The sequence below is a fragment of the Podarcis muralis genome, chromosome 12 (genome assembly GCF_964188315.1).
Source record: "Podarcis muralis chromosome 12, rPodMur119.hap1.1, whole genome shotgun sequence".
NCBI classification, from domain to species: domain Eukaryota; kingdom Metazoa; phylum Chordata; class Lepidosauria; order Squamata; family Lacertidae; genus Podarcis; species Podarcis muralis.
The window spans coordinates 29,980,137-30,007,154 of NC_135666.1; the positions used below are offsets into that span (position 1 = coordinate 29,980,137).

Consider the following 27,018-nt stretch of genomic DNA (forward strand, 5'->3'; position numbering starts at 1 on the left):
TTGAGACGACAATTCCCATCATCCCTGACCACTGGTCCTGCTAGCTAGGGATCATAGGAGTTGTAGGCCAAAAACATCTGGAGGGCCGAGGTTGAGGAAGCCTGGCTTATTTACTGCCGGGGGGGGGGGAGCCGATACCCTGAAGCCTGACATTAGGACACTGGTAGAGGTTGCCCCCAGCAAGTCAATGGGCAGAGACTGCTGTTAATATGTTAATAATAGGGTTGGAACCAGATAGCTCAACAGGGCAGAGTCATGAGCTCTTCCCTCCAGTGAAGTTGCTAGATGTCCTTTTTATTAAACATTCATTGTGATGTTATTGGGGTGGTTCTACTCAATCGTATTTCCAATACCACTCACACCTGTAAGCATTTGGGGGCAGTTATACTGTTCGTTTGCCATAGATGTGCGTGTGTCCCATAGTTCCCTGCTGGAATCCTGTAACCTTTCATACTGCAAATATTCCTGAGGGAGAGGATCATCACCATACGAAGCAACTCCTAGGGCCACAGGTCCCGTCAGCCCCAATAAAATATTTGAGCCCCTCCCCCGAGTTGACAGGCATTGCCATCCAAATGGTATGCATGTGTCACATCTTGTGATTGATTCTGTGAAACAGAGTTTACCTGCCTCCCCCCCCCCCAAAAAAAAGTATTTTATTCAGTTTGGCACTCCTGGTCATTATTCTGCTTTCATTCCACTATAGCCCAAGAAAGCCCTTCCAGATTGCAATAATGCAGTAAAACTGGGGAAGCATTGCAAAATTACTAAAGCAGAGCAATGTGTGGATGGTCCAGTATAAATCCACAACTCGTGAACTAGAATGGCAGCAATGATAGGTTGCACAAAACACTAGCAAAAAAAACTCTGAACCCAACACCTGTCCTGGAGGGGCCCTTCGCATTGGTTTTCCTTTAAAACAATGAGAGTTGGGGGCAGCTGTAGCTGTTCATCAGCCCTGTTACTTGCTAGTTGATCAGCATACCTGTAGAACTGGTGAAATCACTGAACAGGTTGAGAAGGGGGTGGGTTACTGCATAGATGCCTGGGGAGGAACGTCACCAATTGCTGCCAAGTCCTCACCTACCGGTAAGTGTTATAAAAGAGGGTGGGAGGGAGGTATTTTGACAAGAGTTTAACAAACAAACTTGTTGCTTTCTATAGAAAGCACATAAGCACTGATGGAACATAGATCCACATTCCTTAACCTGGATTACCTCCAACATTCAGCTGTGAAAAGTTTCGCTTTAATAATATAGGTTATTTTTGCACAAAGCAGGGGGTGGGGGTTGGAACTTCCAGAGAGCTACATGAGAGCTGAAGCAATTGCCTATCCTCTCAAACCAGTGAAGTGGAAACATTTCAACAACTACGGGGAAAAATGAGTGGATGTTTAAAAGACATTTTAGCGCGTGTCCTTCATGGGTACAGAGATTTATTCACTAAGTGCACGCATAGCTTTGGACTATTATGAATACTTGTTTGTTTTGTGTACCACAATATAGATTCAAGGATGCTACAAATTTACAAGCAAAACTTCTTGTCATGATGGATTTTTAATGGACCATTCAGGAGCAAAGGTTGACTGTAGTTTGGGTAAGAATGTAGAGATAGGAGTGCATTCCAGCTTTACAAACAGCTATCACAAATTGCACATCTTGCAGTCTTTTGTCCTACTGATTATATTTCCCCAGTAAATATTCTCCTATATGCATCCTGTGGTGTGTTTCTGCCAGTGCTATTTTTTTCTAGAAAAAGGGGTATTGGAACTCAACATGAATGCCTCTTTTGTTCTCTTAGAATGGCAATGGTGCCCACTTGAGAGGTGCCGGAACTGGGTTCCTGTGAGTTAGGGCTGAAAAAAGCCTTGGTTCCTACCCTGCCTAGCCTGTCCCTTCAAGATCCCCTAGTTTCCTAAATCCTTCATCATATTTAAGTGGAGAGATCAAGTCTCCCCTTCAATACACAACCTGAGGGAAGTGTATCTGAAGAAGTGTGAATGCACACGAAAGCTTATACAGTGGTACCTCAGGTTACATATGCTTTAGGTTACAGACTCCACTAACCCAGAAATTGTGCTTCAGGTTAAGAACTTTGCTTCAGGATGAGAACAGAAATCGGGCTCCAGCGGCCCGGTGGCAGCAGGAGGCCCCATTAGCTAAAGTGGTGCTTCAGGTTAAGAACAATTTCAGGTAAAGTACGGACCTCCGGAACGAATTAAGTACTTAACCTGAGGTACCACTGTACCAGAACAAACTTAGTTGGTCTGTAAGGTGCTACTGGGCAATTTTTTATTTTAATTTTTTTATTTCAACCTGAGGGAAGATGGTTGTCTAGCGGGGAAGCAGAACAATTCCTGTAGTATTTTATTACTTTGACAGGCCTCATCTTCCTGCCATTAACACCTAGATCACCTCTAACCCCCAGGCTAAGTGTAACTCCTGTGATTGGCTGCTCAGAGCCAACCTGTAAAAAGCAACCAACTTTTTCTATCACCAGTGTTCAGGGTTGTTTTGGTTTTCTGTCCCAGTTTTCTTAACACAAGAGCATCCCTCCAGTTGGCAATTATGCAGTGACACTGGGGAGCCATCGCAGAACAGCTAATAAAGCAGAATGGTTTGTGTGTGAATGGTTAGTGTAATAAACCCACTGCTACATGCACAATTATTTCAGCAGAGACATGTTGCAGAATACAAACCTGGAGGTGCCCTTAGGCTGTCACGTAACATGCACACGGAAGGAGCTCCCCAATTGTACTGTAGACATTCCTGATCAATTATGCTCTTTGTTTCTCACCCGTGTGACTTGCCCTGGCATTTCTTCCACATTGCATTGCCAGCTTAGATTGCTTTATGTTCACTGCTTCTCCATGATAGTTTTGTTCTAAGGAATAAAGGATTTCATAAGGCCCCAGTTTAATGGAGGACTTTTAATTAAAGGTCATTTCTCAGCAGGCCTTTCTAAGTGGGTAAGAGTTTCATTCTTGCCTCTCCAATAACTCAGTTGCATGAGACAGGATTCAATTTGAGCCATTTATTGCCTTTTGTCTGTTGCCCATTTCTCTCTCTCTCTCTCTCTCTCTCTCTCTCTCACACACACACACACACACACACACTTACGTACATGCAAAACTCAACTGTTGCTACCCAGCTGTTTCTCCATGTTTCACAAGGACAGCCACATTCTTTCCCGATAGGATATGATGTGATTGACACAGGTTGCCACGGTTCTCTTATACATTTTGAATATGGAGATCTGGGAATTAGTTTCCAAGGAATCTGAAACCATACTACACCATTATTTCTCTGCATCTGGGTAGTTGCTATGGCTCAAAGGGAAAGACCATAGCTCAATAGTAGAGCATCTATTGCAGATATTAATATTGCACAGCTTGAAGCAGTTGGATACATAAAAACTGACTCCTCTTGGAATAAAACATTGTCCAGACCCATGAATATTATTCTAAGCTTTACTAACCAGAACTTATTCAAAACAGGTACAAAACAATCAATGATACACCCAGAAAGTTATATAAAGCATATGCTTGTCCAAGCATAGATTCTTCTTTTGAAATACCTAACATAAGTATGACCAGAGCAAAAATCAAAGCTCTGTCTCTCCCATAGCTTGCATTCCAGCTTAAGGCTATGTGCTCCTGAAGAGGTATAATTATCACATTCTTTGTTCTCTGTGACTTCCAGAGATAAACTAACAGGCAACTACATTCAAGATGAAGATTTGTAACTGAATAACCTTCACATGATCTAAAGATAAACACCATGTGAGAGCAGCAGAGAACATCAACAGCTAATTATCACCCTGTTAATTAATAACATGGAGATAGCTTAGTGAGACTTTTAATCTCAGGGCTGTGGGTTCGAGCCCCATGTTGAGCTAAAGATACATGCATATCATGGGGGTTGTACTAGATGATCCTTGCGGTCCCTTCCAACTCTACAATTCTGTGATTCTAAAGAGCTCAGAGAGCTTCAGTATGCATCAATGGAATTTTCCAGTGTTAAACATTTCAGCAATATACATGCAGGCATTCTCCATTTCAGTGTGCAATGAAACAATTATACATAACAGCATCTGCTTTGCATGCAGACAGCCCTGGGTTCAATCCCTAGCATCTCCAGGTAGGGCGGGGAGAAACTCGTGCCTAAAATAGTGGAGGGACACTGGGCTCATCCACACATTTGTTTGACTTGCATTTTGATTGTATTGCATCCCGATTAATTCCCCCAGGTCCGAGAGCTTTTCTCTTGCTACATGGCTACCCCTTGCATAAATGCAGACTTACCCGCAGAACTGAAACTCGGTTAAGCAAAATCTCTCTTCAGGTTTTCCGCGCGTCTGATAAGATCCAATACAGCAGTTAAAATTGGCTTTTTGCAAGGCACAGAACAACAGGAAAAGCTCTCCAACCCAGAGGAATACTATCCCAAAAATGTGTCAAGTGAAAGGATGGAGGAGCCCACAGTCGGTCAGTGTCAACATTATCAAACTAGATCAATGGTCTGACGCAGTAAAAAGCAGCTTCCTATGTTTCATTTATTCATGCAAAACAAGTTTGCGTCTTGGAGTTGGCTCAGTTGGTAGAGCATGAGACTCTTAATCTCATGGTCGTGGGTTTGAACCCCACATTGAGCAAAAAGACACTTGTGGTCCCTTCCAACTCTACAATTCTGTGATTTTACATTACTTAGAAATTGGAACATGACATTATTTAAGCCATCCACACACCCCCACACACCCTCCCTCAACAGTACTTTCCCCAGTATCTTTTGAAGATCTTTCCATTCCACATTGATTTTTAGACTCCAGGCAATGAATGACTCAGTCAGCTTTCCTCTGAGATGTTGACATGCGCTTCAATGCTCACCAAACACATTCCTCACTCACCGTAGTCTCTCGCCCTTCTGTTAACATGGGTAACATCATGATTTCATTGTGCATGTGTGTTTGATGTTTTGCGAAGACCTGCGGGAGGGGGGGCGAATTGAAAAAGTTCCACACCCTGCTGACATTCCTCCTTCCACTATCATCTACAGAGACAGCACCATCTGTTAACTACTGACAGGTAACCTCACCTCCAGCTGTGTCAATTCACATCCCTGGGCACCTGCAAAATGGAGAAGGCAGCGGGGAGCTAAGTGACAAGGCATCAGAGGGACTGTGTCCAGGAGAGGAGAGGGCTGAAGGAGTCAGGAGCCGAATTGTCAGGAATTAAATAGACAAATCATGCTCAAAAGCTTTGAGTCTTGTCACACCTTGCTCTGCCAACCCAGCACCTTTCAGTTGAGGCCAGATAGGTCCTCTCCCTACTGAACTTCTGGCGTTTACTGAGGAACTTTACCCAAAAAACAAAAACAAAACAAAACCCCACAGGCATTTTGATTGACATTTTTGTATTGTATCTTTTATACCGCTTCGAGTCTAGCTAAGCACACATAAATTGTTTAAATAAATAAATATCAATTACGCTCTTCTAAGGGTAAGGAAGACACTGAACATTTATACGCCATTTGGTGGGGTTTCATTTCTGACATGTCAAATGCAGATATACAAATACGAAATTGCAAAATTTGGCATTCATGGTGTGCTTTGCAGCTTTTATTTTTCTACCTTATCAACTCTGTTTATTCAGAAAAGGCAACCCCTGCACTGCTCTTGCATTTTGTAGCTTTGATTACCGTTTCCTTTTTTTTTTTTTTTTTGTCTGTACATGTGATTTCACATTTTAAAACAACAACAACACAGAGAGACTCCCCAAGTGTCCCTATTTTCCAGGGACATCCCTGATTTAGAGAAGCCATCCCGGTTTCTGATTTGATCCCAGAATGTCCCCCTTTTCCTTAGGGTGTCCCTGTTTTCATTGGAGAAGTGTTGGAGGGTATGGAGTTATCTGACCCCTGAGCCGACTGAAGACAATCCTGTATAGGGAAGAGTTGTTTTTTTAATGTCTAATGTTTTATTATCTTTTTATATATGTTGGAAACTGCCCAGAGTGGCTGGGTCAACCCAGTAAGATGTGTGGGGTATAAATAGTAAAATTATCATTATGGAAGGGGACATCCCTATTTTCACTGGAGAAATGTTGGGGGGCATGCACACATGCAAAATAAAAATTGCAAATACTACCACTTCAATACATCTTTACATTGCCAAATGCATGCAAACACAGATTCTTTAAGCCTTTCAATGGAAAGGAGAAAAACCTCATTGGTACTCAAAGAACTAGTACTTCCATTTCAGAAATAACATGGCTGCCACTTCTCCCAAAGAATCCTGGGAGTTGTAGCTTACTCTAGCACTCTTAACAAATGAGTTTCTTCTAGGGAAAGTTCTTTAAATGTGCCTTTAAATGTGCCTTAAATGCATCGTGTGTGTGCGGCTTCTTACCCAGCTTCTCCCTGCCCCCGCCTCCCCAAGAGAAGAAAAACCACCAGAAGCATAAAAACTGAAGTTGCTTAAGGAGGTAAAGCAGAATGGCAAAAGTGCACTCTTGAAAGATGCGGAAAGCCTTTTTTTATTTTTTGTCTCTCTCGTACTAATGCTGTCATTGTAGGTGGAAAGCTTTTTGCTTCTTTCGAACAGCCAAGGCCATTTGAGCAGAGAAAGGTGTTAACTGCCGGTTCTTGAAAATGTCCTGCCCTTCCACATTATTATAACTGTAAGGACAGAATTGTCGTTTTCTCTCAAAAAGCTCCAAGGTTAATTTGTTTCATAAGCTAAAAAAACCCTAACATTTAAACTAACAGGAACTTTTCACAGGACGAGCTAGGCAAACAACAACACTGTGAGTGTAGGGGCAGGTATTTCATTAGGGTGAGTTACAGGGATGAGCTATGCTGACAATCGCCCAGGATGAACTCCAAAGTCTTTAGTTGAGGCTGGAGGAAAACAAAACCCGGAACTAGTAATCTCCTGAACCTACTTCTTTCCATCTTATCTGCTGTGCACCCTCTGCCATGGGAGTCTACGGTAATTTTTCCTGGGGTAAGTAAAGGGGCTTCAAATAAATGAGAATACATGACTGAAAGGTATTGGAAAGCTTTTAATGTTGGACATTTTACTATGTTTTTATACGTGCTGTAAGTCACCCAGAGTGACTGGGGAAATCCAGCCAGATGGGTGGGGTATAAATAATAAAATTATTATTGTTGTTATAAAGGTAAGAGCAGGCAAGTTTCTCTCAAAACAAAAGAGGAGAATGGTGCCAACTTGAAGAGGATTAGACAGATTCACAGAGGACAAGGCTATCAACAGCTACTGGCGATGGATGTTATGGCCTATCTCCACTGTTGGAGACAGCATGCCTCTAAATAAAAAGAGATGTGGGTGGCGCTGTGGTCTAAATCACTGAGCCTCTTGGGCTTGCCAATCGGAAAGTTGGCAGTTTGAATCCCCGTGACGAAGTGAGCTCCCGTTGCTCTGTCCCACCTCCTGGCAATCTAGCAGTTCGAAAGCACACCAGTGCAAGTAGATAAATAGGTACCACTGTGGCAGGAAGGTAAACGGCGTTTCCGTGTGCTCTGGTTTCCATCACGGTGTTCTGTTGCGCCAGAAGTGGCTTAGTCATGCTGGCCACATGACCTGGAAAGCTGTCTGTGGACAAATGCTGCCTCCCTCGGCCTGAAAGCAAGATGAGTGCCACACCCCATAGTTATCTTTGACTTAACTTTCCAGGGGTCCTTTACCTTTTGCCTCTGAATACCAGCTGTTTGGAATCACAGCTGGGCAGACTGCTGTTGAGCTCATATCCTGCTTGAGGACTTCCCATGGGCATCTGGTTGTCCACTGTGAGAACAGGAGGGGCCATTGACCTGGTCCAGGAGGTTCTTCCTATGTACTTACATTTTGCCTCGCATCTCAGGTTCCACAAATTCTAGAAACGTAATCTTAATTTAAAAAGGGGAACCGGGGATTGTGGTTCATCAAATGATCCACACTCCAGACCCTGGATGCTCATGTTGTCCTTCCTCCTCCTCTTTCAATAGACCGATTTCTCCCCATTACCCCAAATGTTGTTCAATGGTCCTTTCAGAACCTCCCTCCCACTTAACATTCCACACTCCAAGCCTCTTCCCAAAAACAAGCACCAACCCTGGTTCATTGTAACCTGTGCCCTATTTCCCCCTTGCTTTCGGAGAGCAGGATATCAAACGAACTATCTTCCTCTTCCTTCCTTTCCATGCTTCTTCATCTACCTTTCTGGTTTTGCTTTTTTCAAGAATTCAAGGCAATGCAGAGCAGGGGGGGGGGGGACCACAACTCCTCAATATAGGAAAGTAATAAGACTGTAAGATCTCCCTAGTTTCCATTATCAGGGGTTACTTATTTAAATTATTTTCAGCAATGAATAAAGATGTAGAATAATAACACCGACTCATCACCCTTTGCAAAAGATCTCTGGCACAAGGCATATAGTCTTGCATAATAATTGCGCCCCCACAGTTAATTGAATAAGCTTTTCTTTTTCGGCTTGGTTTTTTAAAAAATACCCCATATTGCAAGTAGTTTTTGTACAATACCTAAGATTTACCTAGGGACGCGGGTGGCGCTGTGGGTAAAAGCCTCAGCGCCTAGGGCTTGCCGATCGAAAGGTCGGCGGTTCGAATCCCCACGGCGGGGTGCGCTCGGTCCCAGCGCCTGCCAACCTAGCAGTTCGAAAGCACCCCCGGGTGCAAGTAGATAAATAGGGACCGCTTACTAGTGGGAAGGTAAAACGGCGTTTCCGTGTGCGGCTCTGGCTCGCCAGAGCAGCTTTGTCACGCTGGCCACGTGACCCGGAAGTGTCTCCGGACAGCGCTGGCCCCCGGCCTCTTGAGTGAGATGGGCGCACAACCCTAGAGTCTGTCAAGACTGGCCTGTACGGGCAGGGGTACCTTTACCTTTAAGATTTACCTAAGATGCCTAAGATACCCTTTGTTAAAGCTGGGGCTATCATCTAACTCAGAGGCTAGCAAGATTTGGTTTGGTGTGGTTAAAAATATGAACAAAATTGGTTCTCTGAACCCAATGTATCATTTTAAAACAAGAAAAGCAAGGTAAGATGGAACAGATACTGCCACCTGCAGGTGAAAAGGAAAAATTGTGTGCAACCAGGGGAGCGGGCGGAGAAGAGAGGACATGAAATGTTCTGTATGATTTGCAAAGGAGGATTTCTCAAGCTAAAGTGTGCTAGAACAACACACTTGGCACCTTCACAGTACCCAGGTAAAGGTACCCCTGCCCGTACGGGCCATTCGTGTCCGACTCTAGGGTTGTGCGCTCATCTCACTTAAGAGGCCGGGAGCCAGTGCTGTCCGAAGACACTTCCAGGTCACGTGGCCAGCGTGACAAAGCTGCTCTGGCGAGCCAGCACCAGCACAGCACACGGAAACGCCATTTACCTTCCCGCTATAAAGTGGTACCTATTTATCTACTTGCACTTAGGGGTGCTTTTGAACTGCTAGGTGGGCAGGAGCTGGGACCGAAGACGGGAGCTCACCCCGCCGCGGGGATTCAAACCGCCGACCATACGATCGGCAAGTCCTAGGCACTGAGGTTTTACCCACAGCGCCACCCACGTCCCCACAGTCCCCAGAGACACCGCCCAAAAAATCCTCCCTCACTGGCCCAAGCAGTAGACTAGACCAAATACTAGCAAATTCAGAACAAACTACTGTAGACCTTTTTTCCACACTTCCAGGTAATGGTAAAAGAGCACATCATACAGTGAGGGGCAGGGGGGGGGGGTTGATCAAGCAAATATTTTAAAAATAAGCATGTATGCAACTGCAAAGGGTTGGGGGCCCATTAAGTTTCTCCAAGATATGCTGTTGTTGATAGCACCCTTTTTTTTTTGCACATGCTCCTTGGTCTGAAACTCTTTTCCCTGAAATGATGCAACATTTGTTAGCAAGGCAAACAAATGGCAATTAAGGAAGAGCATTCTCTTTATCATCACACGGCTAGGGATAGCAGGAGAAATCCGACTTGAGTTTGCATTTCGAGGCAAAACTAATTCATTCCAAAACAATACCCAAATCGAAACACAGCCATCCTTCAAAATTTGCAGAGCAGTTCTCCAGTCAAGTCGTGTGTGCAAAAATGCATATACTAGGGCAAAGCGCAGATATAAATTCATATATAAGGGAAAAATAATATATATTAAAATGTGTTGTATTAAGAGAAAATGTTTTGGAAAAATGTATTTATTAGGAGAAATCTGTAGAAAGACACGGATGAATTTTCATTAGGACTTCTTATTTTATCTTTAAATTCACCAACTGAAGCAGAATTGTGGAGAACTGACCTGAAGACTGGAAAAATGACAGAAACCAAAACTGACAGATTTGCCAAACCCTATTGTACATCTTTCAATTTGCTGGAAGCCGCCCAGAGTGGGTGGGGCAAACCAGTCAGATGGGTGGCATATAAATAATGAATTTTTTATTATTACATACACAAAATATTTTCAGTTTTAATTTGTATTTTCTGTTCTTATCAGTCTTATCTATTGATGGAAGCCTTGCAAAGACACTAGGCCTAAATGAAGTTAGAGTATGAATGTATTAAATAAATGAAACTAGCCACTACTTTGACTGCAGACTTATACTGTAAATTATACAGCTGTGCAAATCTTCTTGTAACCAAGGTTGTACAAATGCCACTCTTTAAATATTATCCGAAAGTTATAGGGTGCCACCTTGTGGTTTCAAAATTGCTTTTAAATCAGGAAAAGACAGAATACTATCCAGAGAAAATCATCCGTTTAAAAAAAGAGGGTGGGGGGAAGCTCTTTATTTTATTAATGAGAATTGAATTCAATTGTTTCTAAACATTTTAATAAAAATATGCTATGGCTTGTTTGCCAGCTTGTGTAAAACTGTCCTCAAACTCTTAAAGTTCAGGGTGCTTATTTTGGACTGTGAATGCTTTTGTACAATAATTACCTATTATTATTATTATTGCCACCAGAATTTGGAAATCTGAAAAAAAAACCATGGCATTTTTTGTACTGAAGTTATAATGGTTATTGCTAAGGGAAAACATAACCATCCGATTCAAACCGATAAGGAGTACAACTCTTTCCATTTCTATTAAGAAACAAACCCCACAGAGTTCATTGCAGCTTACTCCCAGTTAAGTAGGTATAGGATTGCAGCCTGATTCTTCAGGCGTTCCTGAAACAAAAGTCTTTGGTCTTCTGGATGTTGTTGAGCAACCAGGTGTGCAGGCTTGGCCCCGCGACCGTGGATGCCTGGGGCCGTGTGTGCCATGCAGTGTGCATAGGGTCGCTGGTGGCGCTGTGGTCTAAACCACTGAGCCTCTTGGGCCTGCTTGGGTCGGCAGTTCAAATCCGTGCGACAGAGTGAGCTCCTGTTGCTCTTCCCAGCTTCTACCAACCCAGCAATTCTTAACCTGAAGCAGCACTTTAGCTAATGGGGCCTCCCGCTGCTGCCGCGCCGCTGGAGCACAATTTCTGTTCTCATCCTGAAGGAAAGTTCTTAACCCGAGGTACTATTTCTGAGTTAGCGGAGTCTGTAACCTGAAGCGTATGTAACCTGAAGTGTATGTAACCCGAGGTACCACTGTATCTGACTTTTAGAAGACATCTGAAGGCAGCCCTGTTTAGGGAAGTTTTTAATGTTTGATGTTTTATCATGTTTTCAATATTCTGTTGTAAGTCGCTCAGAGTGGAAAACTGCTAAACTAGCACTTCAAACTAAACTAGCACTTCAAACTAAACTAGCACTTCAAACTAGCAGACTTACAACAAATTTATTATTTATAACCAGCTGGGCAGGGTATAAATATTATTATTTATTATTATTATTATTATTATTATTATTATTATTATTATTATTATTATTATTATTATCATCATCATCATCATCATTATTATTATTATTTGCTGGCTGGGCCAGAGCAGAAAATGATCCCTGTCCCCCATCCAATTCCAAATCAAGGTATGTTAATATCTAATGACAATCAAGTTATTTCCACCACAGAGGCAGAATCAATCCACAAGGGCCTCTTCCCGGGAGTAAGAAAAGCAGTCAGTGAGTGGTCCCACAGGTTTTAATAATTACTTTGGAGTGTATTAGCTGTAAAAGGCAGCTTAAGCATAAACAGAAACTCTTGGGTTTTTTGCTGTCATATAAATCAGTAGTACAGTCCCATTTTATCCCAATTTGCACATTGCTTTATTTAAAAAAAATGCTTTGGGTTTTTTGCTTTCTCTTTTAGGCTAAGGACAATTATAGGCTCACAAGCCACCACCCACAGAGCAACTTCAAAACAGGTTAGAAACATCTATTCTTTCGTAGCCGATTTGTAATGTTGCAAAGTGCGAGCAGATGGATCTGTGGCCTTGATCCACTTCGGCATCCAGTAGTGAGGGAGCCAGTCGGAGCGGCCTGGAAAATGCTTCTCAAAGATCTGGCGGTAGTAATAGCCTTCTTTTGTTTTAGGGGGGTTGAAGGGGAATTTCTCCGCCGCCTTCTCCAGCAGAAGATCATCAACCTGTGGGCCCAAAAGGGAAAGAAAATGGAAAGTGTGAGAACTGCAAACATAAATCCCAGTTTTTGACTAGCTATCCAAGTTTACAACTCCCCCTGCCCAAATCATTCCATGTTTTCCTGACAGATCTGTTACATATTTTGGAAAAACAGCTTGTCTGAAATGCATTTGGACACCTCTGAAGATATTGTAACTCGATTTTGCATGAGGGATTCCTGAGATCTTAGAACTCCCAAGTAACACTGAGTATGAGAGGCTGCCAGTACAAAAGTTACCTGCCAGCAAAGCAAGACCCGATCGATCTTCACTTGTGAAAAGGATGGGGAACCTGTGGCCCTCCAGAGACTCCTGAAGCCCAACTCCCACCATCTCTGAACATTGACAATGATCCGTTTTGGAGGCCAACAACTACTCAAGGTCCACAGGTTCCCCATCCCTGACTGAAATTCTTTAACACAACAAGCCATGGAGTTTGTTTCGCAAGCCCGCACTGCAGCTGAGAGAAGCATCCCTGGGTGTAATCTCACAGCTACCACTTCACTTATTACAAGTGATTGGCACATCTGCATTTTCATTCACAAGTGTAAGAGTGCTAGTTTAGCAGTTTTCAAGCAAACACGGGGGTTTGGAGCTGGGTTCAAATCCCTCCTCAGTTGTAGAGCTCTCGGCAAGTGACTTGGGCCAGTTGCTATATCCCGGACTAAGTACCTCAACACAGTTGTTGCAAGGATAAAATGGGAGAGGGAAGAGAACTTGGTTTTTCTTTGTTAGGTAGTCAGGGTGGTGTGCAATGTACAAAGTGATATACAGGCACCACCACCCCAATTTACACACATTCAATTCACATGTGTTGCTTAGTACAAAAAGTATTGGTCTGATGTGTAGAGATCTTTCCTATTCTACTAAGTTCAAGAGTGCTCTGGAAGGTTTCTTTCTATGTGTAAGAAACAGGCAGAAGGTTTCTGATGTTTGGGTTATTCCTTCTGGGAAGCTGAGTACAGCTGGCTTAAACTGGTTCTTTTATCCTTTCTGTCAAGGTCATGCTGACTATAATAGTCAGGCCAGGAGGAGCATGGGTTTCTCACTTTCTCTTTCTATCTCTTTGTTCTGGTGTGGTGTTCTGTATGATATAGTGTTAAGGTTTAGTCTTATTATAAGTTATAATAATAACAATAATAATTTATTATTTATACCCCACCCATCTGACTGGGTTTCCCCAGCCACTCTGGGCGGCTTCCAACAAAGATTAAAAATACATTAAAACATCAGTCATTAAAAACTCCCCAAAACAGGGCTGCCTTCAGATGTCTTCTAAACATCAGATAGTTGTTTATCTCTTTGACATCTGATGGGAGGGCGTTCCACAGGGCGGGAGCCACTTCCTTACTGTGAGTTTAAATTAAGTCTGCTGCAACTAGATTTCTTATGGACTCTGCCAATCCTGAATGTATTGGATTTGTGAACATTATGCTCAATTGCTTTCAGTAGCAGTAAAGCTCTGCTGGATGAAATACAATTGCCTCTGGTCTATTTTTTGGCCCCAGAACCACTAACCCCTTGAAGTAGGGGGAGAGACCTGAAGCGTCTCAGCAAAGAAGAGAAGAAGAGGAGTTTGGATTTGATATCCCGCTTTATCACTACCCGAAGGAGTCTCAAAGCAGCTAACATTCTCCTTTTCCCTTCCTCCCCCACAACAAACACTCTGTGAGGTGAGTGAGGCTGAGAGACTTCAGAGAAGTGTGACTAGCCCAAGGTCACCCGGCAGCTGCATGTGGAGGAGCAGGGAATCGAACCTGGTTCACCAGATTATGAGTCTACCACTCTTAACCACTACACCACACTGCCCCTCCAGCTTGTGAGAAGACCCTCTCTGGAGCCGAAAGAGGATGTCTCCTTCAGGCTCCACAGAGGGTCTCCTCGCGAGGCACAGCGAGGTGTTCCCCATTTATGTGGATTTCACTTATGGGGGCATAACATAACCCCCACATAAATGGAGAGTCACATGTATAAATATGTGGACTCACCTGAAAGACACACAAAAAAGCAACTTGTATAAGTTTCAGACTTGTAGAAGAATATAAAACATGTAACAATGTACCTGAGTATCAATATAGTCTTGGAGGATTGAGAACCATGATTTCTTGACAGAAGTTAAGCCATCGCTGAAGGCTTCTTTGGGTCTCCAGAGTATTTCTTTAGGCAATAAGTTGGTATCTTCAAAGGCCTCTCTTAAAAGGTGTTTCTCAATTCCATTCTGTTAAGAGATACCACAAATATCAGCCACCAAAAGACTGACATTAAAATATAAAAAAGATTTAGACTAGAAACACAATCCGTTGTTTCAGAAGCAGCTCCGTTAGATAGTGCCAGACACAACACAGCATTTTAAGAATGAAGTTAGATAGGTAAATGCCAAAGTCAATCATACGGTTTGGTGTATTAAGCTGGACTTCTAAATAGACCTCCCAGGTGAGACTCAGCCTTTCATCAATGAGCCCACTGATGATCATAGCCTAAGCCTGAACTTCTAAACATGCTTAATAAGGAAGGCGCCTTGCTGAATTTAATAGGGCTAACCTCTCAGTAAACCTGTCTGGGATTACAGTATAAATTTCCTAGCTGGGTTATATGTGCATGGTTTACCTTTGGTGTTCTGAGTTCTGCTGGCAAAGACAGGTAATAAGCAGTAAACTGGTGGTCCAAAAATGGAACTCTCATTTCCAGACTGAAAAAGAGAAAACATCAATAGCTGCTTATTAAACTTATAAGTAGATGTTGTTTTTGTACGAGAATATATCTAAGAGACTTACAGTAACAACTAAGAAATCCTAAAGCCATTTGTAGTCAGACACTTGCATAAAGCTCTAAATGTAATCTTTTTCCTTGTGCGATGTCTATACATTTCAAAATCTTCTCACTGTGCTAGGTTATAGACAGCGCCACCTACCGGACAACAGGTTCTCTTGTCAATTTCTCGAAAAAACCCCAAACCACCATAGAGAATCAGTGTTAAAGAACTGATTTCAATTTAACTTTAAATAGGGACCGTGGTTTGTTCTGGGTTCTTCCTGGAGACTCGTTGCGGATTACTGAAAAACTAAAAGGTACCCCAAGTTTGACGTCTACCTTTAGAAGCAATGGCAATGCATTTTTACTTTTGCCCCATTGACACTGCAATATAGCATTACAAAGCAGAACTACCCATGGGCAGCTGTTGTCCTGTCCGCACGGAGGACATCGAAGAGGTAGAGTTCTCGGAGGAGCCTCTCGCTTTCCTCTGCAGCTTCTTCTGGGGTGGGTGCCTGCATCAAGGACACAGGAGAAAGATGACCTTCCTGGGCAAGTAACTTGGGCTAACACGTGCAAACGTAAATCAGCAGAGGACTGCACAGAGCTACAATTCCCAGCACCCTCAACAGACTACAATCCCCAGAATTCTTTGGGGGAAAGTTGCATGCTTTAAATGGATGCTATGGATGTGACGTCGGTAGCACAGAAGTTGCCTTGTATGCAGAAAGCTCCAGATTCAATCACTGGCATTTTCAGGCAGAGCTAGGAGAGAACCTGGCAGAGAGCTGCTGCCAGGCTGTGTACTCCTGTGTTTTCCCAAACTTGGGTCTCCAGCTGTTTTTGGACTACAACTCCCATCATCCCTAGCAGGGCCTTCTCTGCAGTGGCTCCCCGTCTGTGGAATGCTCTCCCCAGGGAAGTTCACCTGGTGCCTTCATTATACACCTTCAGGTGTACTCTGGTTTCACCTCAGATCGTATAGATCTTTCGCCTTTTACTCTCTTATTGTGGTGTGTTCATCCACAGGCAAGAATGAGCATTATTTGAGAAACACAACAAGCATTTTACCTTATGAAAATAGATGTATCCTTGCGTCAACTCATCTGAGCCTTCTCCTGAGAAAATGACGGCGCTGTCCGTTTTCTCCCGTATGTATTTGGAGACCAGATACATGCCTAGTCATGGAGAGACCATTTCAAAAAACAATTTTGTTTGTTTTCCCAAACTACATACTCAGGCCAAGGCTTCCCCTAACATGCCACTTAAGCAGTATCATCTGAAGAAGTGAAAAACCAAAGGCGTTTCAGAGACAAAGACAGGCCCTCGTATCTTTGTAAGCTTCACTTTATAGCAGGAATGGAAGGCCCGTTCTGGTGGGGTGACATCAGGTGACTGACAGGTGGGAAACCCCGCCCATGTGTCAAAATGGGCTTGTAAGGATGGAGGAGGGATCTGCTTCAACAGCACCTTCCCCTCAGGGGAAGAAAAAAGTATCTTACCCACTGAAGCTCGTACAGTTGTAATGTCGTAGGTTTCCAAGGAAAGTATAACGTCTTCTAGTACCTGAATCCCTTCTTCAGAATTAAAAATGACCTCGTGATGTTCACTCCCAATGTAAGCTGCTACCTGTTAATAAGAATTTATATTAAGTGACCTGCAAAGTGGCTCAACTGGGATTCAAGGCCTAAGTTAAGCTGCATCTAGAATGAAGCAGAAGCTTATGGTTAGGCAAGGGAGCACAGTCGTACCTCAGAAGTTGAATGGAATCCGTTCTGGAAGTCCATTAGGCTTCCAAAATGTTCGGAAACCAAGGCACAGCTTCTGATTGGCTGCAGGAAGCTCCTGCAGCCAATAAGAAGCCACGGAAGCCGTGCCGGATGTTCAGATTCCAAAGAATGTTCACAAACCGGAATACCCACTTCCAGGTCTGCAGCATTCTGGAGCCAAAACGTTCAAGGCACAAGGCGTTTGACTTCTGAGGTACGACTGTATATACACCAATCTATTTATTTCTTTTTTAAAAAATCTACACTCCCAAATAATCTCAAGACCAGGTCAAGAAAAGCTGAATTCTACTATGTTTCTTTTGCAAACCAACCTATTTAATTATGTACAATATAATTTGCTTCTGCTAGTTATGGGGTAGAGCAATGAGCTATGCAAAGCGCTGGTGCAAAAAGAAAAGCCCTGCAGGATCCAACCAAAAGGCCTTTGTAGTCCAGCATCCCAGGGTGGCCAACTATATATTTCTGAGACGCTCACAGGCAGGGCATTAAAGCCGCCTTCCTGCGAATGTCATTCAGTGGTATCTTCTGAAGATGGAGGTTTCATGTTTAATTGGCTAGCCTCCACAAACGTGTCTAATCCTCATTTTAAAAAAAGACCATCACCGCATCTTGTGGCAGTGAGTTCCATCAATTAAATTATGCATTGTGTGAAGAAGCTCTGTTTTGCCTGTCCTGAATCTAACTGTAAGAAGGCATGAACAACTTAGGCTCAGGATACCTTAACAACCGCCTTACTCTCCTATGTCCCAGGTCTATCATTGAAATCATCTGGGGCAGCATTATTAGTGAATCACCCATAGATCAGAAGCCCAGCTCACGTCAACAAGGAATCATGCCTTGTAGCAGTGTAGTGTAGTGGGCTACAAACTTGCTCATTTAAAAAAGTCTAGATTCTCAGCATGACGTATCCTGTGCTCAGTGTCATCTACTACACATTTTGGAAAGATGTTTGCTTGCTGTGCGTTTAGACACACTTCCAAACGTATTGTAACCAAAATCTCAATATGGATCCTGAGATAAAGGAGCAAGTTTTCACCTATGTTTGAGTACGACCGCACACCATTTTGAATCACAATGGCAGACCGAACCTTTCAAAGCTGTGCTGGTTTTAACCATGGATTTCAAATACTAATGTATTGGTTTCTTTGATCAGTGCCAGGTATGAGGTTGCTGGTTCTCTATAGAGTGTGATCACAATATACAGGTGAATATGGAGCCTGTGCCTTTTGAACTAAAATAGTACTATACCTTTCTGGCAGCCAGCAGGTCAGGGGCATCTTCCATGCCGATTGCAAAGGTTTGCAATGGGTAGCGAGTGTTTCCTTCTTTCATCAATTTGATTAGCATTGAAGCAACCAAGCTAGAATCCAGGCCGCCTGTCAAAACACCATTAGCAGTTATGCCTAACCAGGAACATGTAGCTGACATACAAAATGCCCTTGTGAGAAGAGAATATAAACATGCGTATTTTAGGTGGACCACGCCAGTAGCAAAGTGTGTCCGTTTGCATTTCTTAGTGCAGAAAGTATTGATCTGATGTGTAGAGATCTTTCCTATTCTAATTAATTCAAGAGGGTTCTGGAAGCTTCTCTGTGTGAAAGAAGCAAGCAGAAGGTTCACAATGTTTGGGTTATTCCTTCAGAGAAGCTGGGTACAGCTGGTTTAAACTGGTTCTCTTATCTCTTCTGTCAAGGTCATGCTGACTATAATAATAAGCCAGAAGGAGCCTGGGTTTCTCTTTCTGTCTCTTTCCTTCTGGTGTGGTGTATGCTTAGTGTTAAGTTAATAAGTCTTATTATAAGTTATTGTAAGTTTAAGTTAAGTCTGCTGCAACTGGATTTCTTACTGGACAACTTAACTAAGTTAAGTCAGCTGCAACGGGACAGTGCCAATCCTGAATGTATTGGATTTGTGACCATTATTGCTCATTTGCCTTCAGTAGCAGTAAAGCTCTGCTGGACGAAAAACAATTGCCTCTGGTCTATTTTTTGGCAATCCTGCAACATGTTTAAGTTTACACACTGCTAACTATACGTCGCAGTTCTGCTCTGGACCAATATAGAGTAGAATTTAGTAGAGCCAGCGTGGTGTAGTGGTTAAAAGCAGTGGACTTGTAATCTGGGGAACCGGGTTCACTTCCCCGCTCCTCCACATGCAGCTGCTGGGTGACCTTGGGCCAGTCACACTTCTCTGAAGTCCCTCAGCCTCACTCACCTCACAGAGTGTTTGTTGTGGGGGAGGAAGGGAAAGGAGAATGTTAGCCGCTTTGAGGCTCCTTAGGGTAGTGATAAAGCGGGATATCAAATCCAAACTCAAATCCAAACTCCAGAATTTCATGACAAAGTGTACTGCAATCAAACCTGAACAAACCTACATACATAAAGTGAGCATCTCATTATTTTGCAGTTTCCCTAGCCTAATCTTCATTACCATTGGTCAAAGACAAAAGTGACTAAATTGTGGCCCTCCGGACTACATTTCCCAACATCCCTGATGGTGGGCCATGTTGGGCGAGGCTGATGGGATTTGGAGTCCAATAATACCTGGGAGGACCGCAGGCTAGCCATTTGTGCTCAAAGAGCTTCCATTGGCTTCCAGCCCACATCCAAGCTCAATTCAAATTAACCATGAAGCCCCTTCCTCGATGTCAAAAAGGTTTTGCGGCCTTTCTCCAAGACCCTCAAGATGTGTCCTTTTTAAAAAATGGCCATGTTCACTTTTAGACTCTGGCCCCTGAAAGGTTGATCATAGGTCAGTGTGGCCCTTAGCCCTCTATGGAACTTCTGACTCATTGTCAGGTAAGGGATTTTTCCAGTTTTGGTCATGTGCTTTCTGCTGTATCCAGCCACCTGCCAGTCAGAATTACTTGCCAAGAAAAAGTGTTGCCTGTATTTTATGGTCTGGTTTAATGGTTTCCATTAAATTGTTTCTATATGGGGGAGGGGGGACCCATGCACCTACAGTAAGAGACCACATGCACTGCAAACAGGTTGTAGCTGTAAAGGCAATGGTAATAATAAAACACATTATTTTTTACCTGACAAGAGACAGCCAATTCTTCTGTGAGCCATCAAACGTTTTCTGACAGCATTTTCAAACAAAAGCCGAATGTTGCTTTTAACTGTTTCAACATCAAAACCTATGGGGGGGGGGGGGGAGAGAGAAAAGATTCATTTATTAATACCCCACCTTTTATCCAAGAAGCTTGTGGTGGCATGTTAAGTATTCCTCACCCTCTGTTTTTAATTTTCTTACAAGGTAGGTTAAGATGAAAGATAGCCACTGGCCCAAGGTGAGCTTTCATGGCTGAGCCCAATCAGCCTCAGACGTGGCCAATGGTCAAGGATTATGAGACTTGTAGTCCAACAACATTTGGAGGGTGACGTGTTTCCAAGCCGTAGTTCCCTGGGTTTGCACGTCACAGGGAACTATGGCTTGTTTAAAGCAGAACCTTCCAAGCATTTGAACCCAGTACTCTACCCACACATTGGCTTTTCAAAATCAGACTGTTTAGACAGAACTTAAAGTTCTCCATCAGAAACACATAATTTAATCAAGGTTTGATAATCCGCAGTCTATTCCCCAAGAGCAATGTACGAAGCCTCAAGGCATCATATCCCTAGAACAGTAAATTTACTCCCTTTACTAAGGGAGGAAGAAGACTATTTTAGATTTGCTGTTACCTGAGGGGAGATTTTGTACAGCGCTGTAGGCAGCATGCAGAGGTTCATCTTTAGGGCTGTGAAATTTCACCACTTCTACTGATGCAACTTTGCCATTTGGCTTTAAATCCAACACTTCATAGTGTCCTGGAGGGAAAGGGTCCACTCTGGGATCGAGGGACATGCTGTGCTTCAAGTTGACAAGACCTAAATATGTAACAAGGCATTGTGGGGCACAGGGGGAGAGAAGGCAGAAGAGGAGTTAGCTTTTGCCCATGTAACATAAAGTATGCACTGTCAAAGCATCAGAAATTTTCAGAACTGTAACAGCCAACTACAGCATTATAAGAAATGTAGCAAATCTAACCCTGGGCCAGCACAAGGTCAGGAAAAAGATATATAGGGAGACAGTAGCTTTCACCCTTTGCAAATAGAGGAGCCACCTACAAGACCAAACTGCAACACACACACCCCTATCTATATCTCTCTATCTCTATCTCTATCTCTATCTCTATCTCTATCTCTATCTCTACCTACCTACCTACCTACCTACCAAATATAACATGAGAGAGTGTGTGTGTGATTATGGGAATTGTAATCCATAACATCTGGAGGGCACCAGGGTGCTGAAAGCTACTATTACACATATACCCCTTTCTCCTTTTTCAGCATGACCAGATGCAGATGACTTATATCTACAGTCATACCTTGGGTTGAAGTAGCTTCGGGTTGAGCGTTTTCGGGTTGTGCTCTGCGGTGACCCGGAAGTAAAAGAACGCATTACTTCCGGGTTTAGCCGCTCGCGCATGCGCAGACGCTCAAAATGACGTCACACGCATGCGCAGAAGTGGCGAATCGCGTCCTGCGCAGATGCGGGTTGCATTCGCTTCAGGATGCAAACGGGGCTCTGGAACGGATCCTGTTCGCATCCAGAGGTACCACTGTATTTTGAACAGCTTACGAAGGGGAAAACGTGCAAAGCAAAAGGAGGACACACAAATTTGTCATTTTTGTTTGTCTATCAATAAAGGAGACAAGTACACATATCAGTGCGGTGACTCTAGTAAATGCAAACGTCTTTCTCTCTCGCCCAACCTCAAATCTAATCAAACCCTGCACACATTCGACCTGCTGAGAGCCCTGCTGGAGAAAGTCCATGCCGGAGGCATGATCACTGCCAGTAAGTGAATCAGCACTCCTTAGTCAAGGCTTGTGGCCCTCTCAGTGTTGCTAAGTTCCAACTCCCATCATTCCTGACCACTGGCCATGTTGACTGGAGGCTGATGGGGTCCGACAGCATCTTCCCCATCCCCACGAGTTAGAGCACCTCACTGCACTTTTGTACACGGTACCCTCTGAACTCGCCATCTTAGCAGAGAAACAGAACCCAGTGACACACAAGCTGAGATGCATTGGTCCTTCAGTATACTAGATACCTCTGTCTCATGTTCTATTAAAAAAAAACAGAAAACTTCCACTTTCTTCACATGACCCAAACCTGAAGGAGTTATTTCCCCAAATATTTGTTGTTCAGCCCTTGCCTAGATGGTGCCAATTCAAGTCGGCATGGCTTCCCTTTCGTCTTTGTTGTTTTCATACTCTGATCAACCGGAGCGCCATGAGAGGCACACAGCTCCCTTTGTCACAACAATAGTTCCATGCAATGCAGGGCTCAGGGGTATTTACAATGGCCCAGCCTCCACTCATTGCATTTCCTCTGGTTGCTTGCTGGCAACAAGAGGCACCTTGTTATCCATATGAGCCAGGGGGCTGATCCCCAAGAGTCCCCAGTAACACCCCCCTCTCCTTCCATTGTCCTGGTTTTGAGGACAGCCTCCTCAACAGAAGAAGAGCTGCTCTCTGCTTTTCCTGCATTAGAATAGCTCACACTTGGGCTTCAGATTTTCTCTTTCTCCCTTCAGCTCTGATGAAGATACCCCTGCTGCTTCTCAGCAAGGAAATGTAACACATTCTAGCTTCCCTCTCTAAACCGGCCCTGCCGTGCAGCCTCCCTCCTCAATGAATTCCTCCTGCCTCTCCTGCCCCTTCGGTTTAAGCAGACAATTGCTGGGCCAGCTTGACAATTGCCCATGCAAACTTATCTCTTATTTTTTTAACAACTGCATACTAACAAATCTTGCTTGTTCACAATAAAATGTACACTCTTCGATGATAATGATAATGATAATGATAAAATTTTATTTATATCCCACCCTCCCCAGCCAAAGCTGGGCTGAGAGCAGCTAACAACAGTAAAATAATACAGCATTCTAAAATCAATTCATTATAAAATCAGTTCAAATCAAACTGATAGCAACCATTGGGCTAGAGCTCTGTGAAGAATTACCAAAGGCCAAAGGCCTGGTGGAACAGCTCTGTCTTGCAGGCCCTGCGGAAAGATGTCAAGTCCCACAGGGCCCTAGTCTCTTGTGACAGAGCGTTCCACCAGATCGGAGCCACAGCCGAAAAAGTCCTGGCTCTGGTTGAGGCCAGCCTAACCTCTCTTCGGCCCGGGACCTCCAAGATGTTGGCCAAAGGTTCCCCACACCTGCCATAGAGTATAGCAAAACTTATCTCCATCTTCTGCAGTGTGTGTGCATGGATACTCTGTGTGCTAGGCTAGTACAGGCAAGAGGAGGTTTTGAGTAACTCCTTATCTCTGTCTAGACGTATCCCACTATGTTGGGTGAATAAGTGCAGCCGTGTAGGGGTGGCGCTGGACAGAGAGATGGGTCTTCCATTATTTACACTGCTTTATACACACCATAAATAATTTGAGGAATGGGGGCAGAGGAAGACAGAGAGAGAAAACTGGTCTGGAAGCCATTACACCCATCTTAAACTTGATCACATCCTACATATTTCTATCATGGGATAAAACAAACAAACAGAGAAAGCTAAGGTGCGCACCAAAACAAGGCACCAAATAACTACTGCAAGTTCTTTCAAAAACACACTGATTCTCTGCGATGGGTTTGCTTTCTGCTGAAAGCTGTCACAAATTTGGTCAAAGCAAGGTGTCAAGTAGACACTCTCTACTTCATTCAGGGCAAACGTACTTTCATAAAAGTGAGATGAAGCAACATCTTTCAGAAAGAGAAGAGATTAAACAATTAGGTTTATTGTGGCAGGATCAAGTTGCAGAAATATCTGTACCACATGAAGGCTGAATCAAAAGGGATTCAGAGTTTGAAGTTACCTTTGGCCTCGGAGCAGACACCCAGGAATCCATCATCTGTCAGGACCTTGAACAACGGTCTGACTCCGTATGTATCTCTTCCCAGAAACACCTTTCTATTTGCTGTGTCAAGCAAAATGAATGCAAACACACCATCTAGCAGGGAGGCTGTTTGCTCTATTCCTCCCTTGTTGTAAAGATGAAGGATTACTTCTCCATCGACCAAGGTCTGGTACTCAAATTCAAACTTCTTTTGCAGCTACAAAAGAGAAAGAAATGAGTTTTTTTTAAGAATGAAACCAATGCATATTGTCAGGCACACATGAAAGGAAGGCATTTTTACATCCTAAAAAGGGAATAATTATACATTAACGTTCAAATGCCATAGATTAGTTTTGTCAATAAGTGCTGGAAAGATGTGCAGTTGTCTCTTCAACATGCAACTTCACCATCTGAATAATTCAAAAAGTAGACTAAGGGGCTGCTGTCTCAGAATATCCAATCTCATGAACTAAGCTTGGGATAAAGTTCTTTTCCCTCATCCTACACCTTTCACGACAAAATGCGTTCAGAGAAGTACAGTCTTGAAGGTTAAAAAGGGGGGATCCTATAAAATATTTTTACTGAGCATTGTAAACATGGAGCCAAACCAAAAAAATATTTTGCAGCACAAACTTATATTTTTATTTATTATTATATTTGTATGCCATCTTGCTTCCAAGAAGCTCAAGACAGCAAATATGGTTCTTCTGCCCCCTGCCATTCCATTTTGCCCTCATAATAACCCAGTTACTGAGAGGCAATAACTGGCCCAATGTCAACTACTGAGCTTCATGACTAAGTGGGAATTTAAACTCTGGCTCCCAGGTCCAAGTCCAACACCCTAACTGCTGCATCACATGAATGATGCTTCTGTACTAATGCTTTACAGTTACTTAAAATGGCCAGCCCAAATTCCCAAACAGAGGGGGGTTGTTGTTTATAAACAATTTTTATTTATATGCTGCATTTCGGGTCAGGTCCTTCCAAAGCAGCTTACAAAAACTTGTTAAAACAACAAAGAAATATTTTGAACATGCAAAGTTAGCTCTAAAGAGATCATTGAAGCAAGTGTTGAGGTGGTTGTTGTCGTTTACCTTTTTGAAGTTATAGATTTCTCCATTGTAACACAGCCACAAGTAAGGGAATTTCTTCACCCGTATGGGTTGCATTCCATAGAGCTGGTCAACAATCGCAAGACGGTGGAAGCCAAAACAGCAGTTGGTGAATCCATTGACGTTCTCAAACCGAAACGCATCTGGACCTCTGTGGGCTATTTTCATAGCACAAAGACATTGAGCGGAGAGGCATTCGTCACTTCCGAAAAGGGCCCAAATGCCACACATGGTGGTATCTGCTCAAGGCTGTTGGGGGAAAGTAGCAAAGATCCTGAGTTCAGTTACAAGCCAGTGATCTCCAGAACAAGGTGGATAGCACAATGTTCTGCCCAACGGCTGCACTGCCTTCTGGACAAGCTTCCAGGTGCTTTGTGCCAGTGATGGGAAGCACCAGAGGCAAGGGGGCAGAACAATAAATGTACATTTAACCTTTGTAAAATTTCTACACCCAGCCACCCTTCTTTGTCCTTCATCCAGGAAAGCAAGATTCATGGACACTTGCCAGCTAAGCCAACAGGAAACACTTGGAGGGTTTGAAAGTTTTACACAACTATTCACACTATCCAAAGTTTTACTCTTCAGACAGTGAAGTCTTACTCATACTCAGAACAGACCCATGCAAAGTATGACTAACACTAGGTATATCACTTTGTAACTCCAGTCTGGCAGTATGTTCCACTGAAGTCAATGGGATTTACTTCTGGAGCAGTTTGTAAGTTTTACTCAGAGCAGGCCCACTGAAATTAATGAACGTGACTAACTGTAGTTCCATTACTTTCAACTTGAATACCACCCACTCTATGTTTATAGGATTGCACTGTTAAAAGGACTTTCACACTAGCACTCATCTTAAATAAATAATAATAATAATAATGCTAAGGACTTGGTTGGCAGTGAATGACAAGATCTGGAATAATTTCTGAAGACAAGAAAGGCTAACATATGGAGAGGGGAGAAGACAAGAGTGTATCCCTAGGGCAGACTTCTACACTCTTACACTTTATACTCTTTTCCCAAACTACAGAGAAAAGATTCTAGTCATTTTGCAGTTCAGCACATATTACTCATAGAAGTTGAGAAGGGGGCTCTTCCTGATGTTGTTTGACTACAACTCCCATCAGCCTCGGCCACCCAGGGATGATTGCAGCTGTCTTCCAACAACATATGGAGGAACACAAGTTAGTTATAACTCAGGGGTAGCTATCAGAAGAGAATGTCTAACATAACCAAAGGGGAGGGGGACCACTCCTTTTTCTTTTTGCCTGGCAACATACCCAAGTACCTGTAAGAACCGCATGACAACCAGACATTCAACAGGTGCAGCTAAACGAAATAGTCCCAAATGTTGCAACCTTTCCTGTCAAGTGGCTTGGTTGACCTTTTCTGAACCTTTGCCAACTCCGCAAGGGAGCAGAGGAGACCACAGACCGTACACATAATTGCAAACGTGCTCACATCACAGATCGGTATAACGGCATTATGACACGCCCCACAAACTCGGTGCCTGACGACCCCTAAGCATGGAACCTGCCTCTTTCTCTCCTTCCTTCCTTCCTTCCTCCCTCCCCCCCGCCCCCCCCCCCACAATAGCTACCACACACTCCGTCTGAATGCTGGATCTCGCCCTGCCACGCCTAGCTCTTTTTGTAGAAAGTGTGCCGGGGTGGGGCGAGAATAGCAACGAAGGACCAGGTACAAGCCGGACTCCAAGAAAGTCTCCCCTCGTCGCTTCGCCCGTTACCTGTCGGTGATCCTGCACCGGGAAATGAAATGACAGCTCCGCGGCAAGCCAGAAGAGATTGCACCCACCGGCCAGCTCCGCCGCTCAACCTCGTGCTGCCTTAAACGGGACTTAAACGGGAAGGAGGCAAGCGGAAGCCGCCCGCTGCCTGCGCCGGCCTCGTGTAACACACAGGCGGATTTCATCAGCC

General features: G+C 43.6%; 1 protein-coding gene and 1 non-coding gene across 2 annotated transcripts; one reads left to right on the forward strand and one right to left on the reverse strand.

The window, feature by feature from the left end:
* Positions 1-4,575: 4,575 nt before the first annotated feature.
* TRNAK-CUU (transfer RNA lysine (anticodon CUU)) lies at positions 4,576-4,653 on the forward strand. Its single transcript has one exon. It is a non-coding gene; the product is annotated as a tRNA-Lys (tRNA).
* Positions 4,654-12,056: 7,403 nt separating this feature from the next.
* On the reverse strand, positions 12,057-27,018 carry ASNS (asparagine synthetase (glutamine-hydrolyzing)). The gene is made up of 12 exons (XM_028750877.2): positions 26,829-27,018; positions 25,067-25,333; positions 23,952-24,189; positions 20,774-20,959; positions 20,128-20,229; positions 18,339-18,466; positions 16,803-16,929; positions 16,372-16,478; positions 15,715-15,815; positions 15,157-15,238; positions 14,612-14,767; positions 12,057-12,516 (listed from the first exon to the last, which is right to left on the reverse strand). The coding sequence occupies exons 2-12, from the start codon at positions 25,313-25,315 to the stop codon at positions 12,307-12,309; spliced, it is 1,686 nt and encodes a 561-aa protein (XP_028606710.1). The 5' UTR covers positions 25,316-25,333; positions 26,829-27,018; the 3' UTR covers positions 12,057-12,306.

What these genes read in the sequence shown, in the direction of transcription:
- ASNS (XM_028750877.2), bottom strand. Translation starts at nt 25,315, where the DNA reads ATGTGTGGCATTTGGGCCCTTTTCGGAAGTGACGAATGCCTCTCCGCT. An exon ending in AAATCTATAACTTCAAAAAG is followed by an intron (nt 24,190 to 25,066) that starts GTAAACGACAAC and finishes TCTCTTTTGTAG; the next exon opens with CTGCAAAAGAAGTTTGAATT. An exon ending in ACCTGCTGGCTGCCAGAAAG is followed by an intron (nt 16,930 to 18,338) that starts GTATAGTACTAT and finishes TCTTATTAACAG; the next exon opens with GTAGCAGCTTACATTGGGAG.